Below are 19441 nucleotides of genomic sequence, written 5' to 3'. Positions count from 1 at the left end.
ACAATCTGATCACTTAACATCAAACAAGTAAACAGGTCAGACCTCCAATGAGGGAGGAGAAATTAAGTCTGAGGTTCCTGTGTGGGTGGGTCCTGTGCCTGTGTAAATCACAATTATGTCCCGAGCCACTTGCAGTTCTGGCCCCGAGTAATGCTTAATAAATATTTGTTGAATAAATGTTGCCAAACAGGGGCTTGGGCCTGCTTCCACACCCATAAAATGTGAAGATTCAAGTATATAAGTGCTGAAGTTCTTAGCCATTGCCTAGTTCAAGAAAAATATTCTACATTTTTAAGTCTTGTTCAATTTCCACCACATCATGACACCTTCTTCCATATTTATCAGTGGCCCAAGACATTCTCCAGAGACTTTAGAGGGGTGGTTCTCAAAGTGTGGCTTCCAGACCAGCAGCACCAGTATCACCTGAGTACTGGGTAGAAATGCAAATTCTCAGGCCCCACCCTAGACCTACGAAATCAGTATCCTGGGGGTGAGCCGAGCAGCCTGGGTGTAACAAGCCTGCCAGGGCTTCCGATGCTTCATCAAGGGTGAGAGCCTCTGCTACAGAGAGAATTCAGACCAATGTGATACTCAAATGCAGCAACTAGCTTAGCCCACTGGCCACCCCAATTGTTTCCTGGACTCCTTTTACAGAATTTTGCTGTTTTTTCCCCCAAATTGTTATGTTTTATGTTTTTTAAACACTAAAATCGTATCAGGTGCTTTCTAGAAGTAGGAAGCAGTATCAATCTCAAAGTAAATAATAATTCTAACAGACCTGACCCTTACCTCAGTTACCACTGAAGATCTCTAGTGGCCCCTTGATAGTATAGTATAATAAGTATAATTTATAACAATGACTCCCTTTGAAAATTATACCTGTATAAATGTGTATATTTTGCTTAATTTGATCATTCACTCTTCTTTCATAAATATAAATATAAAATAACTATTTCCCTATAGAATGTGATTTATATGAATAACTCCAACACGCTATCCTATCTACCCTTTACTTATTTTCTAATTTTTTTTATTGTGGTAAAAGATACATAACAAAAAATTTACAATCTTAATCATTTTTCAAGTGTACAGTTCAGTAGTATTAAATACATTCATAGTATTGTGCAACCATCACCACCATGCATCTCCAGAACTCTCCTTATCTTGTAAAACTGAAACTCCATACCATTAAACACTAATTCCCCATTTTCCTCCTTCTCCAGTCTCTGGCAGCCACCATTCTACTTTCTGTCTCTAAGAATCTGACTACTCTATGTACATCATATAAGTGGAAACACACAGTCATTTTGTCTTTTGTGACTGGCTTATTACACTTAGCATTATGTCCTCAAGGTCCATTTATACTTTAGCAAATGTGAGAATTTCCTTCCTTTTTAAGGCAGAATAATATTCCATTGTATATATACACATTTTGTTTATCAATTCATCTGTTGATGGACACTTGGATTGTTTCCACATTTTAGTTATTGTGAATAATGAGTGTACAAATATCTCTTTAAGACCTTTTCCCCACCCAGTTCTTTTGGTTATATACCCAGAAGTGGAATTGCTGGATCATATGGTAATTCTATTTTTAATTTTTTGAGGAATCGTCATACTGTTTTCCACAGCAATTGTACCATTTTATATTCCCATCAACAGTGCACGTGCCTGTCCCTTAGTTTTTACTTCGAGATCCTCAAACAGCTCATTTGCTAGATCCCCTGGATATCCTAGGAATATCACTGCTAGTACTGTCACTGCAAAGTTCACATATAGATCTTTGCTGCTTACCTAACTGTGTCTTGATTGCATCCGAAACCTCAAACATTATGGAGGTAGGAAGTTTTATGGTGGTTTCATTAAGACCTGGAATAACCAGGTGGACTGAAAGAAAACAGAAGAAAAAGAAAATGCATCCCATCACAAAGTTCAGAGCATTAGAAACCATGAAATTTAGTGCTTATTTTGCTTAGTCAATTTTAACCCAAATTTTAAAATGTTGGAAAAAATATGACAGTAACTTTTTTTTTTTTTTTTTTTTTTGTGGTACGCGGGCCTCTCACTGTTGTGGCCTCTCCCGTTGTGGAGCACAGGCTCCGGATGTGCAGGCTCAGCGGCCATGGCCCACGGGCCCAGCCGCTCCGTGGCAAGTGAGATCCTCCCGGACCGGGGCACGAACCCGTATCCCCTGCATCGGCAGGCGGACTCTCAACCACTGTGCCACCAGGGAAGCCCGACAGTAACTTTTATACAGAATCTTTTTCATATTCAGAAGTGAACAACCAGAATATTCTGGCTTTTAATCCATAGACCCCAAAATTGTAAAATGGTTGCTTAAAATGTGTGAACAAACACCATTATTAATAATAACTTTTAAAAGAGTAATTCAATATGACAAAGACTCCCTCATAACAGCAACAGTCCTGTGGGGTAGGCAGGAGGGGAGCCATCATGCCCAAGAGACACAAGCTAGACTTGTTTCTCTAACACACTAGGATAGAGGTAGCATCTCTGGGATCCTAGCCTGGGATGGACACAAGCCAGGATGCTAAATACTGAAAGTAAATGAACCAACATCAATTTAACAGACCTGCTCACAGTGCAAAATTCCGTAAGGCCTTATTATCAAAAAAAGAGCCTGACTTGACTAATGTAGGTGTAGATTTCAAGATAGACTCACCCAGTATTGTTCCTCCATAGGGAGTCTTTTCTGGGGATTTAGTTGAGGCCCTGTGAGTAACATTCTGAATCACTGTTGAAATACCAAAAGATAACAGTGTGAATGGAAAAAAAATAGTCAGGAAGCAGAAAGAAGCTAATAACATGACACCACCTGCACTGGAGAAACTCTGATCTAACTTTTTAGTTAAATAGAAAGGAACTCATTGGGCTGGCTACACAGGCAACGAAAGGTCTAGAAGGCACATCTTATCTTAATTCCTGTGCCTTTAAGTAATGAAAGTGTTCCATTCTAATTAGCTAAGAATTTCCTTTCTCAGCTCTGCTCCCTGCAGCCTACCCAAGTTAAAGAACCAGCACAAAATGAGGCAAAGACTGACACAGTAAATAAAGAGATTTAGGAAATGTATATTTTCAGAGCAAAGAATCTTTGGATAATTCCAATACTGACTGACACTGTTTTGAGAATACACTTGGGACATTGTGTTTCCTTAAAATGAAAGCTATTTTAAGTGCTCAATCTCTTCCACCAAGAAACTTTCTGGAAATCATGGAGTCATTTAAATAATTTGAAAAACTGAAAGTCAAAACAGAAAGGAGTGGATGCTGAAATAAAACTACTCTTAAAACCTGGATTTCTTTACTTTCCTTAAAGTTACCTCTATATCATAGTTATCATTTCATTAATCCAAATATCCTATTAATGATTTTCTACATGTAAACTCTCTTAATCCTGAAGAAAGCCACATATATTTAACTGGCTTTTTAAAACTTAATGCTTGTTAGGGTTGCTCTGTCCCTTGCTGTCCAGCCAATGTGCTTTACCAAGACCTGGCCTAACAGTACAAGAGTCAAAATTATCTGTCAACTTCTAATTTACTCGACTGATTTCTTCAAACTTTTCCTGAAAAATAATCAGAAAAATTGAAAAAATATGTGCTATGTTTAATCATCTCCGTTTAAAAAGTATATTAAAATAGTTCTAAACACATAGCCAGAGCAGACACATACAAATTACCTTGCTTGATGATTGTTACTGGGATTAGCTTTCTTGGGACATACGATGGCTGAAAAGAGAGGAGGAGAGTCAACTTTTGAGTTACTGTTAACTTAAAAAAATAAATAAGTAAAAAAACTGGAAGTAGACCTTGTCTTTAGTGATGTTCCCCATGACACAGGTTTAACAGCTGCTGAAAAGATCTTTAGTACATATATCTGCCTCTATTTTATTGTACTCATTTGGTTTTCCCCATAAGTGTCCAAAGATTTGACAGAAGCAGTTTCTTCTAGACTCTCATTAGTTTAATTTACTTAGAAACTGCAATGGAAAGAAATTAAATCCTCTGAATTGAATACTAGTTTATTTTCACTTCATTTGAGATGTGAACCAGTCAAATTCTGTCTTTACATTTCCTCTCAAAAAAAGATTTCAAGCTACATATTCTTTTCAAACCAATCAACATCAATTGTCTGAGTATGCCCCACCGCTGCCCTGCTACCTCAGACACAACTACCGTGAACTCCTGACGCCAAGTATTTCCTTGTCCATGAAGGCTGAGCTGGGACTCAGATCCAGACATTTCTACCTCCAAAGCCTGTACTTTTAACTATTCTGTACATATTCATGCCCAGAGGACCTCAAAATTGGAAAGGCAGGTCCCAGAGGACTGTGCATTCTCCCTTCTTCCAAGTTGCTTCAGACGTCCCACAGGAAGTTTTTTGTGGTACGTGGGCCTCTCACTATTGTGGCCTCTCCCGTTGCAGAGCACAGGCTCCGGACGCGCAGGCTCAGCGGCCATGGCTCACGGGCCTATCCGCTCCACGGCATGTGGGATCTTCCCGGACCGGGGCACGAACCCGTGTCCCCTGCATCGGCAGGCGGACTCGTAACCACTGCGCCACCAGGGAAGCCCCCCACAGGAAGTTTTGAGCTAGGGGCACGTTTAGTGTTAACTTTACAGTGGAGTCATCACTGGAGATTGTGAGCCAAGGATAAGACGTCCATGGGAGAGACACGGAACAGGATAAGAGAAGGGCAGCAAATATACAGAGAAGAATTAGATTGAGGTAAAGGCGTAAGCATGACCTGCATTTTTTGATGCTTGATTTAACCTGTATGCATGGTATAGATACTCCATGTACTAGATCTGCTGACAATCCAGGATATGCTGAATGAGGTACTTAACCACATAGGTGTTTACAGTTGTGAACAGAAGAGATTTGCTAACATGTTCCCATTCTAATAAACGATATGCCCATAATAAAGAAGTGCCACAATACCACGTTTACTGTTGGCTATTTTTCTTCTTGTAGTAAAGTCCTTATGTTTAAAAAACACAAAAAATAAAAGTTTACTTTTATCAGATTATTTTTAAAAAGTATCTATACTTCTTGTATTGTATATTGGCCCAGTGCTGTAGACTGAATGCTTGTATCCCCCCCAAAATTCACGTGTTGAAACTTAATCCCCAATGTGATGGTATTTGGAGGGGGTCCTTTGGGAAGTAAATAACTCATGAGGGTTCCACCCTCCTGAATGGGATTAGTGCTCTTATGACAGAGAACTTCCTCCACCCTTCCACCATGTGAGATGCTTGTCTGTGAGCCAGAAGTGAGTTCTCCCCAGACACCAAATCTGCCAGTGCCTTGATCTTGGACTTCCCAGGCTCCAGAGCTGTGAGAAATAATTTACTGTTTAAGCCATCCAATCTGTGGTATTTTTGTTATAGCAGCCCTGATGCACTAAGACACCCAGTAATTTCCTACTTAGCAGTCTAGCCTAAGGAAGTAATCAAAGATACAGGCATCATTTACATGTAAGGGTGTTTATTACCACAATGTGAAACAACCTCATCATTCCAAAGCAGAGGTTTTGTTAAATAAATTATGGTTCAAATTTCTGACATCTATTTACTAAAGTGGGAAATATGTACAGTATAAATACAAAGGACACAAATTTATATTCATAGTATAACGTAACTGTATAACAAGTATGTATAGAGGAGATAGCTCATTTTTTTTAACAGCAGTTATTTCTTATAATCTCATATTTTATTTTGTGTACCTTTCTATATTTTCCAAGTTCCTTACAAGGGTGAATTACATTTATAACTAGGAAAAGCTATTTTAACCAGCAGTCGCTTGAGCTACTATATATGCTTCTGTACTGCATAGCTCATACACTCTTGGTCAATAGAGGAATGATATAAATATAATTTATACACAACTTTTCCCAGGCAAGGGGAGGGGAATAGCAGGAATGCAAGTATAACCATCAGTAGAAAAAAAAAAAAAGTCAGCTTTGAGGTCACACTGGCAGACCTCTGGATTTATCATAAGAAAATTAAATAAGTGTACCTGCTCACAGGACCCTTCCCCAGAGAGGGACAGGCAGGCCCACAGCCCTGCCCTGGTGTGTCCACCTTACATCCACCTGTGCTGCTTCAGCGAAAGGGTTGCCACACGTGGCCTCTATCATTCCTGAGCATTTAACCCCTGCTGCAGCAGCCTCCAGTTCCACAGGGGATGCTGGCCCGCGGAGCCACACTGTCCTTCCCAGAGCTAATAATCACGTTCGACAGAGCTGTGTCTACCGTTCCAAAATCTGTTGAATGGCTGGTCCTCTGTTTGCCCAGTGAGTCCTGCCATGTAGTGTATACTTGGCAGAGTGTGAAGTTTTTCAGAGACACATCACATTATAGCAGAAACGCCTATCGGTTGCTGTGCTGATTGCCTTTGAACGGCATTATCCCAACTCTTATTTCCTTCCCTGTGGATGATTTCTTTTAAACAAGTTTTTGACAAAAACAAATGGAAAATATTCCACTCTTGACATGAATGGAACACAGTGTCTGTTTGAGTTCTTATATGGGTACAGACCAGTGTACTGTTAAGATGATGACACGACTATATGGGCAGCGTGTGCTGCCGAAAAACAAGGAAACCATTTAGCTGCAGAATCCAGTTCTTTCTAGACCTATAATTATTCTCTTGCCCAATCTACAATCCAAAGATGCGCCAAGACTAATGAGCAAGTACTAGCTCCCTCTCTGTAAGTAGGGTTTTTTTTAGTTGAAATATAGTTGATTTATGTTGTGTCAGTTTCAGGTGTACAGCAAAGTGATTCAGATTATATATATATAAGAATGTATATATATGTGTACATATATATATATATTCTTTTTCAGATTCTTTTCCCTTATAGGTTATAACATAACATTGAGTATAGTTCCCTGTGCTCTACAGGTCCTTGTTGGTTATCTATATTATACATAGTAATATGTATATGTTAATTCCAACCTCCTAATTTCTCTCTCCCCTCCCCTTTCCCCTTTGGTAACCATAAATTTATGTTCTATGTCTGTGGGTCTATTTCTGTTTTGTATAGAAGTTCATCTGCATCATTTTTTTAGATTCCACACATAAGTGATATCATATGATATTTGTCTTTGTCTGGCTCACTTCACTTAGTATGATCATCTCTAGGTCAAGGGCATCAGGAAAATCCTTCAGCCCAAAGTGTTTAATGCCGAAGGCTCTAAAATTCCCAGTAAGAAATCCACACTATGAATCCTTTCCCTGTGTCTTTTTATAAAAATGTAGGGAAACACCTGTAACCTGGACTTACTGAGAAATAAAATATTATGGTAATTTCCAAGTTAACAGTATGTAACCAATTACAACTCAATTTCAATTGAGTTGATTCATGCATGATGTTGTTTATAAAGTTACCAGTAACCTTTCCTTACAGTCACCGGCTTGCTGTTATGAGCAGCTATCAACGTGTATAGAAGTCTCACTGTAGCTGGTGTCGGGTGTCAGGGTGGGAAGCGAGGTAGTGAAAGTCCTGCATCCCACAAGATGCTGCGACAGTTTTGCTGGGGTGGCCTCAGCACGGTACTACCGCTCCCCACAGACACCACCCTGGTACCAGTTTTCTTTCTTAGGCCATTTCCTCCTTGGCTCTCTTTTCTTTGCTGCTTGTTGACCCCATTCCTGCAGCAAACCTCCATCACCACTTCCTTCCTCAGCTCTCATCCCTCCCTTCAGCAATTATTTTTTAAATGTTTATTGTATGTCAGGAAGTGAGCATATTTCCCTCCTACCCTTTAAAGGATTAATTATTTTTTCAGTTTTGAGAAATTCTATTCCTTAAGAACCCAGGTTGTGCTATATCCTGAGCAGGGTGACTGGCTAAGGGAATTCAATTTTACCATTTTTCTGGGGACACTGTGGCTGAGTATCCAGTTGGTGAGATTCAATGGGGAGAGGATGCTGAAGTGGTAAAAGGCAATGCCCCTGAGGGCCAGTCCAGCTTGCTTTCCAGTCCTGGTTAGGGAAAACCTACACTCATCTAGAAATAACCACAGCAGCAGTAGCCACAGGAAAGACTTTGGATTCACCCTGCATAACACTACCTTCCTCCCAATATTATTTTGAAAATTAGCTTTAATAAAAGTAGTGGTAACACCAGGGTGCTGTTCTTTGCAAGTTACTCTTTACAGGTTTGTCCATTTGATATTTTTGTGGCGGCAGCATATCCATTGTAGATTTAACTTTATTCTTAGGCCCTGAGATAAAGAGGAACTGTCCATTTGGGGAGTGGCTAAGGGTTGCTCAAAATCAAATTTCAATGACTCAAGAGCTAAACAACATGAGAAAAACTTGGGCATGTTACATTCTGGTTTTAATTCATTTTTTGGATGTCCTGACGAAAGTTATTAAATATATTGATTCAATCTAACATCTGACTAAAAGTGAATCTAACATCCTTCTTGCAAAAGTCTCCATATTTCCAGTCAGCTAGGGAGGAATCAGACATACATCTTTGGTGATATCAGCGGTCTAGACATAAAATTTTCAAGTTTCTGCTTAGGACAATGACTGCTAAGAATGGAAGGACACCTGATGTACTCACTGCATACAATCTTAGGGTGCGGGTGGGGACCACACCGTATTTTTCCCTATTCACTCACCTGCTAACTGTTACACTATAAAAATTGGTACCACTTCTCTTTCTGCCAATGATTGAAATGGCTTTTTAAAAAGGTAGGTGGATCTCTGATGGAAAAAAATGGAAGGGTGAAAATAGATGTCATATTTTAGGGGAACACTTATTCTAAGGAGATTTGGATTAATTCAATAATTAAACTTATATTTTAAAATATCTGTTAATAAATGCTACATACTTCAAAAATTTATTTTTGGTTAGTGAACTAGTTAGATAACTAAGTTTTTTTTAAATCTAGAGAGAATGTATTAAAGTTAGGTCCTTTTAGACATCATTCCTTTATTTTTTTATATAATAAAACCTAATGGGTCTTCCCTGGTGGCGCAGTGGTTGAGAGTCTGCCTGCCAATGCAGGGGACACGGGTTCGAGCCCTGGTCTGGGAAGATCCCACATGCCGCGGAGCAACTAGGCCCGTGAGCCACAACTACTGAGCCTGCGCGTCTGGAGCTTGTGCTCCGCAATGGGAGAGGCCGCAACAGTGAGAGGCCCGCGCACCGCGATGAAGAGTGGCCCCCACTTGCCACAACTAGAGGAAGCCCTCGCACAGAAACGAAGACCCAACACAGCCAAAAATAAATAAATTAATTAAAAAAAAAAAACCTAATGAACTTATTTACAAAACAGAAAGACTTACAGATATTGAAAACAAACTTATGGTTACCAAAGGGGAAATGTGATGGAGAGGAATAAATCAGGAGCTTGGGATGAACATACACACACTACTATATGTAAGATAGATAACCAATAAGGACCTACTGTATAACACAGGGAACTCTACTCAATATTCTGTGATAACCTACATGAGAAAAGAATCTGAAAAAGAATGAATATATATATATGTATAACTGAATCACTTTGCTGTACACCTGAAACTAACACAACATTGTAAATCAACTATAATCCAATAAAAAATTTTTAAAAGAACCTAATAGTAAACACTAGGTTTCACCTTGATAAAAAGAGTGTTCTTGCTTCTCAACGTGAAGAAAATAGCACAATTATCATCTGCTTTTTCTTCCGCAGTTACATGATCTCAAGTGATACAACTTATATGGGAAGAATCAGGGTTATTGTTTATGCATACATCTTTTCTCTGATTTTTCTAGAGGTGTGGGCAGGGATGATATTGAAAGTATTTAACAAGCAGTAGAAGGAAGTCACTAAACTATCAGAAGAGACTCCTGCTAAATGTCCTCTGGCACAAGTGTACTGGGACTTGCCTGCAGAACACATGCTTAGATACATGAATTACAATATATAACGTAAAAAGATGCTTAAGATGGGGCTGTATTTAACATTCAAATTTTTAATCTAAATATTATTTATCTGTTAAAAATGGATCGCCTCAAGTTCAAATTGTTTTTCACATTTCCAATCTCTTTTCAGAAGGTGTGAAGGAGTTTCTGCTGCATTTAAGTTTTAGGTATAAGCATGCATATATGAATAAAAACATTTTTCAATGTATCTTTTAGTTAAAACTCTGGAATTAGTTTCATATCTCTTGAAATACTGCCTGCTAAGATCAGTCTCAGAGATGGGTAAACATTGGATTGATATCGACTTAAAATATTAAAATATATCTCTAAAGTATCAAATCAACTTGCAGAAGCAATTCTAAATGATCATATAAGATGGTCAAAGTCTATCCCAGCTGGTTCCTTTTCAACTTACCCATGTTCCAGAGCTACCCAAATGCACAGAAGGCAGTTTGGGAAACATTTTTTCTGCTATCTACAAGGTAACAATGAAGAAAGGCTTACAGAGAAGCCTTAAAATATCTTTTCAGCTAATTCAACTTTTCCTTTGGAAATACCCAAGAGTTTCAGAGCACAGCTCCTTAGAGCTGGCTGAAGTTTGGGGTAATCTGCCTCACAGCTTGAAGTGATAAAATATCTGGCTCTGTGTCATAGATGCAGGAAGTTTCTAACTGGACCTTCTTGCCACGGCTATTTATGATGTGGAAAATAAGTTAAATTTCTTGGAAATAAAATGTCAATCATCTTTCCCAATCTTGCTGAGTAACTCACCCTAAATGAAATATTCTGCCAAAAGAAATACAAATTATTGAGATATGATTGCTGAGAAGAAGAAATGAAAGAAACGACATCAAGTCACATGTAAGATAAAGCAGGACAGCCAAGAGGATGGGAGATAAGATGTGCTTCCTAGGAAACCACTCACAACAACAGCAAGGATTGTTCTAGAAGAGAATGGAAGAGCAACTCTACTCCCTGTGATTGGATTTAAGAGAGACAAAGACAAAGGGACCTTAGGGAACAGCAGAATTCAATACCTGGCGCTAAGCCAACTGGTTAATTATTTGGGAAAAGTATATAACCTCATCAATATAGGACCTTACTGCATATAATATAGCAAAATAAAATCCACATAGGTTAGAGTTTAATTACTACAAAATCAAACCACTTATAAGACAAAAAAATAGAGAAATATTTATCTGATCTCTGGATAGGGAAGGACTTTCTAAAATATAAGGCAATTGGAGATATGACAATGGAAAAAACAAATAAGTTGATTAAGCAAATTAAGACTTGCCTATTTCAGAAATTCCCATAAACAAAATTGATAACGAATGAGCAAATAATGTTTCTAGATGATATCACAAAGAGTCTTTGCTCTTTAAAGTCTTTAAACTATTCAATAAAAAAAACCATGAGATGCCCAATAAACAAAGAACTGAAACTAAAGGTCATTAAATGGAAAATACAAATGGCTAATAAATAAGTGAAGAAAGTGCTGCTTTATCAGCAATCAGAAATAGAAATTTAAAAACCATTTTATACTATTATACTAGCCAAAATTTTAGGGATGGAAATACATAATGTTGAAAATCAGGGTACTACAGAAAGATAACTCTGATCCATTGCCAGCAAGATTGTAAATTGGTAAAACCTTTCTGGAAAGAAAGTTGACCAAACATATTAGAAAGTTTTAAAAAATGTTAAAACTCTAAACTGTTAATTCCTCTTCTAAGTATCTACTTTAAGGAAACAAGAAATGTGAACAAAAATTTATGATCATAAATGTTCACCATAATATGACTTATAATTAAACTATTAGAAATAACTTAAATGCCTACAAATTGGAAACAGATTGAGTAGCTGATAGTGTTCTTAGATTATGTAATACACAGCAATTGAAACTATGTATATGAAAAGTACTTAATGACATGAACTATGTTAGGTCATATTTTGGCTAAGTGAAAAGAATGAGATATAAAATTGCACATATAGCATGATTTTAATTTTATAATGAAAACATGCTTGAAAAAAAATACAATGTTCTAAAGTTTTAACAGTAGACCATAATGGTTTTCACTGGTCTTTATTTGGCAGTGTTATAGGTAATTTTGTTAATTTTTCTTTTCTCATTTTTATACATTATAAATCTTTAAATATCAGATAATTAGGAAAATAGTCAAAACCAGAGAGAGAGAGAGAGAGAGAAGAGATGGAGGCAAGAGAGAAAGAAAATAAATGAATCAATCAATCCAGGCCTCAGAATTTACCTACAATCTCTTTTCTTACATTTTGATTTTAAATATACCAAAATACTTTCCTGGGCAGTCACAATAATTTAATAATCATGACAATAATTTTCCAATATACACACTTTTCTGCCAGTTCAAACCAAATAAACATTTCCTTTATCAGCAGGAATTCTCAGTTCTATTTTATCCAAACCCATTTTCTGTCAATGAAAAGAATCTTGCATATTTTTATTCACTGAGGTATGTACTACCTTTTTTCCCCCACTGGGCTACATGAACAGTGGGTTATTCTGTGGACTATTCAATAGACATAAAAAACCATCTATCCACATACATCATGCACACACTGAAAAGAACAAATTTGCAACCCTGAATAGAGTCTTTGCATGTTCACTTGACTGTAGAATATTTCCCTGGGTGGATACTCCCAATACATAAGAGACCAAAGCCAGCATCAAATTCACCTCTTCTCACCAAAGTGCCTTCTCTACCTGCTCTATGACGTAATGTTCTTTATTTTATAATTAGGCATATGATTTCAATGGCAAATGTCTCTGTGATGGTTCTAATAATGGCTTACATTTATAACAGGTAGTATGGAACTGATATAATGCTTCCTGAGAACAGATTTTGAAAAGTGGAGGGAAAGAGGAGAACAAGGGACTGAGATCCTAAGGTGAGAGAGAAAAGAGTTCTAGACGGGGAAAATGCCGGGCACATAAAATATACAAACATTTACTGCACTGAATAGAAGCTGGGCATGTTACAAAACCAAACCAGGTACTTCATCATTTTGAAAAGGGTTGGCTCTTTTAAGTAGGAAATGATAGAAAATAGAGGAGAGATTTGAACAATCGCAGGGTTAAGTAGTGCATGTACTTATTCACTCTTGAAACATGTTATAGTAAAAAACAACCCACAGGACAGAAGATAATAAGAATAATCTCAAAATACCTGGAATACTGAAATACTAGATAACTATACAGAATATCAGAATTTTAGATCTTTAAACAAATTAGAGATAATCTGGTCTCATGCTTCCACCTCCATTTTCTGAGAAAGTAATTCCTAAAACATTATGTACTTGACCCAAAATCCTATAGCTAGGCAGTTAATCCAGTTTCAGTACCTCATAATAGTACTACTTCCTTATTTAAATGAAAGTATAATACAGACACTTTTTTTTTTTTTTTTTTTTGTGGTACGCGGGCCTCTCACTGTTGTGGCCTCTCCCGTTGCGGAGCACAGGCTCCGGACGCGCAGGCTCAGCGGCCACGGCCCACGGGCCCAGCCGCTCCGCGGCATGTGGGATCCTCCCGGACCGGGGCACGAACCTGCTTCCCCTGCATCGGCAGGTGGACTCTCAACCACTGCGCCACCAGGGAAGCCCCAGACACATTTTTAAAAGAACATTCTTGAAAATAAGCTGGTACATACCACTGTGTGGACTTGGTCATAGGTACTTTGGATTTTCCCATTTACTTTGTTTTTACCTGACAAAAACAAGAGGAAAATGACATTCTTTTCATTCTTCTGTTCCCTAAATCAATTCTTACTAGTCATTATGAAGACAACTACAACTCCTGCTCTAACTTGGGCATATTATTTTATTTGCTCTCATTTCAAACACTGATTCCAATGATGTTTGAAACAAGGAATGATAGGAAGCAAGCCCAGCCCCATAAAGTCTTTGCACATTCAATTCCACTGGCCCAGCTTTTTAACTTAGCATTTGTACACGTTATTGATTTTTGGCTCAGTTAGTGTTCATAGGTCAGAGATTGATTTAAAATATGGCAATGGCCAAATAAATTGTTATCAATGATTGCTACTGTCAAATATTAGTTTACCATTTAAAAAAAAACTCATAAAAAAGATTCTGAAATATCAATGCTCAAATTCTGTTTACTTTTGTATTTTCATAAATATGGATAATGAGAATTAACTCATTTCCTATTACACAACTAATAAAATAATTTAAAATTTTATAATTAGGAAAAAATATTACAGAAAGCTCACTCAAATAGTTCTAGGTACTTACTTCCAACAATAGTCTTGTGATTAAAAATCTTACTCCAAATTCCACCTTCTACGTTGTCTTTCACTCCGAATTCATAAACTGTGTCAGGCTTTAGATTTTCCACAATTGTTTCAGTGGCGGGACAGAGTTGAAAAATCCATTTCTTTTCCTTATCCTTTTCTCTATAGCGAATTGTATAGAATCTGTTGAAATAACCAAAATATGCTGTAAACCACAGGGAGATTCAGAATGTACTTCAAGTTTCTTAATACATCATAGACTCCCACCTACTCTCAAGATTTAACATTGGCTTCTGTTTAGATTTTTATTTAATTTTCAGAGAACATGAAAAAGTTTCTCGGTGCGTGCTTAAGTTTTTAATTTCTAATTGCAAGTTAGGGGACTAGGTAAAAGCACAGTCATGGTGTAACAGAATTCCAGATTTCTCAATTCTGTTATTTGATACTTTCCAAAATGAAAGTTGGAAAACACTAGACATTCATTTTTTTCTAATTATGCATAGAGAAGAACATAGGCATAATTTTTTATAAATATCTAATATTATAGTTTCATAACTGTATGGGTTTAAGCCCATGGAAGGTACATTAGAGGTAACATCATTTAACACCATGGAAGGCACATTAGAGGTAATACCGTTCAATTTTGTGAAAGAGGAACCTGATGTACTCTAATGCATCCAGGACTTTATTTCAAAGGTGAAATTTTCTTACTATTAAAAAAAGGATCAACACCAATAGTCAAGCTGAGAGTACAATGAGAAAAATCGAACAATGCAAATTCAAGATCACTGTTACATATTTGCTTAGGGCTTCATAATATTCAGACGTATATATCACAAGGTACTAATAATCCTCATTACTATTTTTTTTGCACCTTTATCACATGGTAGGTTTTATATATATTATCTCATTTAATTGCCACAAAAACATCTTAAGTGGTAGAAATCATTAATCCTATTTTACAAATGTGAAAACCATGTTTCAGAAAGATCGCTTAACTTGCCCAATGTCATCCAGCTAGTGTCTTTTACTAGTGGCAGAACCAGAAAAGCAGGAAAAACTCCTCTGGCTCTGCTCTAAACAGTCTCACGAAGTGGAGAAGCAGGTCAGAAAAGGAAATTGCATTGCTACTGGATACAGCAATGAGAATGAATGAACTAGGGCTACATGTATCAATATGGCTAAATTTTACAAACAAAATATTGAATGAAAATAGTAAAATGATGCATGTAGTTTCACATCATTTGCACAAAGATTAAAACACTCACACAAAATATGTTACCATATATCATTCCTGGCAGTGTAAAGGGACAAGAAATGCTGGAAGGATACAACATTTATGATAGTGCTTTGGCTCCCAGTGAGCAAGTAGGGAAATACATGAGACTAGAGATGGGGCCAACAGATAAACTTTATTTGCTTTTTATTCTTAAATAAACATTTTAAGTAAATAGAATAAAATAAAATAATAATTGTCATGTATTAACAATGGAAACATACATGCTTGTTATACTATTTTAGACTTTTTACATTCTAAATTTTCTCTCAAAAATTTAGTACCTCTCCCCTACTCCTCACCCTAAGATTCAGGTCAATTGCTTTTATTTAAAGCCCTAAAATCACTCATTTACTCATGCTAAGAATGTTTATTGTGTCCCCTCTAAGTGCCAGGCACAAGCTCTTGATACAAAAAAAAATCACCCAGAATCTTTGGAAACAAGGGCCAGGACTGGCTTCATAATTTGTGGCGTTCACAGCAAAATGAAAACATGGAGCCCCTTGTTCAAAAATGATTAAGACTTTTAAGACGGTGACAACAGAGCATTAAACCAAGCATGGGCCCTTCTAAGTGGGTAACCTGTGTGATTGTACTGGTTGCACGCCCATGAAGTCAGCAAGGGGGTTATAGTTTCTTAAGTACAGAAAAGGGATGTATTCATACATTCAGCCTACTTTCTTACTAGTCACAAACTACTGAAATGCTCGAAATCATTCATTAGCTTGCTTCTTCCTCATAAAAGCAGCTCTCTGGGCTCCATACCCATTCCAAAGTCACGAAAAACAGAACGAGTGAAGGAGGTTGTTCCAGCCAGAACACTAACTGCTACTGGGAACAAATGTTATAGAATACGAATGCTCTGTGTCCCATGAGTTGAACCATCAACAGTAGTTTATGAAACACATTTGTTAACAAGTACGTCAAACAGAATTTCTGTTGTTTTTCCCCTGCCCTGGCTATTACAGGACTTCAGGGAAGTGCAAAGAAACTAAAATCAGACCAGATGGGTCTCCAGAGTTATGCGTCTCTAGTTTGGATACATTTCTGAAGTCCTGAACTGCTTGCATGATCTGGTAGGGGTGTGGGGCAATGCTAACAGAACTACCAGAGGCCAGATTCCAGGATTCCCAGGAAGTTTGATTTTATATCCCCTACCTAGGAATAAAATGAGACAGACATGTTCTAAGATTTTGCTAAAAAAAAAATCTAGCCTGTAAATTTTTTTCTATTTTGATCACAAAGCTTTCTAACTAACCTCTCTTGTACCAACTTGGTCAGGAAAAATAAAAGTACAGGCAGCTAGGCCTTCTCCTCGGCTTCAGTTAGGTTACCCTCACCAACATTGGCTTAATTGATACTTGTATAATATAGGCAAGTTCTAAATTTTAAAAGAGATAGTAAACAAGGCTACTTAGCTATAAAGTGGTGAAGTCTATTTTCTTGATTTTAAAGCAAAATATAGGCCTTATGATGATAATACTGTGCAACCTAGCACAGAGTAGGTACTCCATATATGTTGTGGAACAAATGGAATGGATACTTAGGTGCTCATAGGATCATTCTAAAATTATAGTTGCTCTAAATGGCCAATGACTCGATCACCAAAATATACTGATTTAAGCCATTAGGTCTACAATTATATTTTGCAATATGTCGTTGCATAAGAGTTCATTTACCAAACCTCAGCATTCTTATAGAATCAATGCAAATGGAAGGAAAGTTCAATAAATGTCTATATGGTACATTTGCAGAGGGCTTAAGATTTTTAAATTTATTTCCGTGTATCCATACAATAAATTCTGAAATGAGCACAGCAAGAATTATTATAGAAGAAAGAGAGAGGCCAAGAAGTGTCTAAAGCCTGAGAATCAGTGACAGAGCCAGGCAAATGGCTATTTTCTGACCCATAAGCTAATACCTTCTGTGTTGCATTGGACTATCTACTGCAGGGCTCAGCAAAAAGAGATGCAAAAACAAGGTAAAATGACCCAGAATGGAAGAGAAGTAAAAGGAATCAGAAGTTCTTTTAGCATTACTTAAGGCTTTCACATAATCACAGACTTCCCAATATTGTCTGAGGACATCCAGGATCAAATGTTGATTGCACTTTTTTTCTGTGGTTAATTAAATTTGGACACAAGTGCATAGAGAGGCAACAAGTCTATTAAAGACAGAGGTAACAGCCACTGAATGTCATCAGAGCAGACCTCTGCAAAGCCTAACTAGCAATTTGGATTTTAGAAACAAGGATATCTCACATCCTAATTAAGTGGTAAGCAACTGCTGAGGGCAGTGTTTGGTTCAACTGGCAATATTCTGTGCTTGGATCTCCCCAAGTCTCAAAACTGACAATAATCGTTATTATAACTTAAAAAATACCATAGCTCCTCCAAATGTAATGGAGAAGGCAAATAGTGGCTGGCTTGGATATCTGCCAGCTGCAAACTAGTAGCACGCCCTCAGGAGTGTCTCTTTGCCCACTTATACAGCAACTTTCTACTTTGAAAAAGAGGGGTTGGATTAGACAATCTTTGAATCCTTTCTGTTTCTGAAATTTTATTCTAGCTACAAATTAGACATTCTATTCTAATAAAATACAGAGGCATAACACAGGCTAGAAACCCTAGAGGCAGAAATCCCATAAATAAAATTTATGATGTAACTGGCATTGAATTCTGCCAAGTGGAGAAATCGAATAGTGTCAATAAATTTAGTCCTTTCACAAACTAGCCTGGATTGATGCACATGGTCGGCCATCTTTGGGACTTTATATACTTTTTTCAGCAATTCTTTTATTTCTATGTGATTAATTAATATATTTCCTAGAACATCTATTCCACACATCACACATTTTTTTTTTGCTCTCTTCACATCAAAGGACACTTCCTGATGCCCCCCATTGTCAATATCCTTGCTTCTTGCCTTACTGAGACTGTGACTGCTGATATAAAATCTGCCCTCACTCCCTTCCTCTCAAAGTCTCTCTCTCCCCCTTCACTCTCTCCTTGCCCTTCTCCGATTTCAGGATTCTCCCTTCTAAAAAATAAGCGTCTTGGTAAGTTTATTCCATTTTCTTATTCCACCTACTCAGCATCCTTTCTCTTGATTCTTCAAGGACCTTTCTCTGAGTCAAAAAGTGGTTGAACTATTTTCCACTATATCAAACCAAAACTAAAACTAATACTTCTTATTTCTGCCATTACCTTTTTTTTTTCTGCCATTACCTTTTAACACAAGATTTCTCAAAATTAATCTACTTTCTTCTGTTTTCTTACCACTCATAATGCCTAAATCTCTTTGCAGTCTGGTGTCTGACCTGTTAGTACAGTAAAACCTCACGGTCAAATGCAATGATTTAAATCATCTGTGAACTTCATAACTACTTTAAAATCTACTCATCTTTTCCAAACCTGTTCCTATTCCTGTTGTCTTCACATTCCTTCTCACCGTGTCCAATTAGTTTTCAAGTCCAGTAATGTTTCCCTGAGTGATACCTCTTGCACTTGTCTTGCCTCTACTACTAAGTAACACTTAAAGTCCCAGTTTGGGTCCTTACTATCTCTGGACTCTTAGAATAATTTTCAAACTGGTAAACCATTTCCAAAATCTTTTTATCACTCACTGCTGGCTGGTTTAAGCTAAACAAGAGAAAGAAGTTTCTAGTGATTTTAACGCTATCTAAAATGGAAGAACTTGCCTGAAGTGGCAATTATCACATAATACAAGGTAACTAATATCAAAAATAACAAGAAGACTAGCAGCAAACTCAGTATTTTTTTTAAACACCTTTTTGGGAGTATAATTGCTTTACAATGGTACATTAGTTTCTAATGTATAACAAATTAAGTCAGCTATACGTATACATATATCCCCATATCCCATCCCTCTTGCGTCTCCCTCCCACCCTCCCTATCCCACCCC

At 37.3% G+C, this 19441-nt stretch overlaps 1 protein-coding gene across 1 annotated transcript in view; it reads right to left on the bottom strand.

Moving 5' to 3' along the window:
- The window catches only part of ABI3BP (ABI family member 3 binding protein), a 279616-nt gene that overhangs the window by 152206 nt on the left and 107969 nt on the right, over positions 1 to 19441 (bottom strand). Inside the window, exons 5-9 of the mRNA XM_055085864.1 lie at positions 14243 to 14424; positions 13639 to 13694; positions 3701 to 3749; positions 2684 to 2755; positions 1795 to 1887 (exon numbers count right to left, since the gene is read on the bottom strand). Coding sequence (XP_054941839.1) covers positions 1795 to 1887; positions 2684 to 2755; positions 3701 to 3749; positions 13639 to 13694; positions 14243 to 14424 — 452 coding nt within the window. The remainder of the gene's footprint in view (positions 1 to 1794; positions 1888 to 2683; positions 2756 to 3700; positions 3750 to 13638; positions 13695 to 14242; positions 14425 to 19441) is intronic.

This window comes from Physeter macrocephalus, chromosome 1, assembly GCF_002837175.3.
Source record: "Physeter macrocephalus isolate SW-GA chromosome 1, ASM283717v5, whole genome shotgun sequence".
NCBI lineage: Eukaryota > Metazoa > Chordata > Mammalia > Artiodactyla > Physeteridae > Physeter > Physeter macrocephalus.
This window is presented reverse-complemented; position numbering and strand designations above follow the sequence as displayed.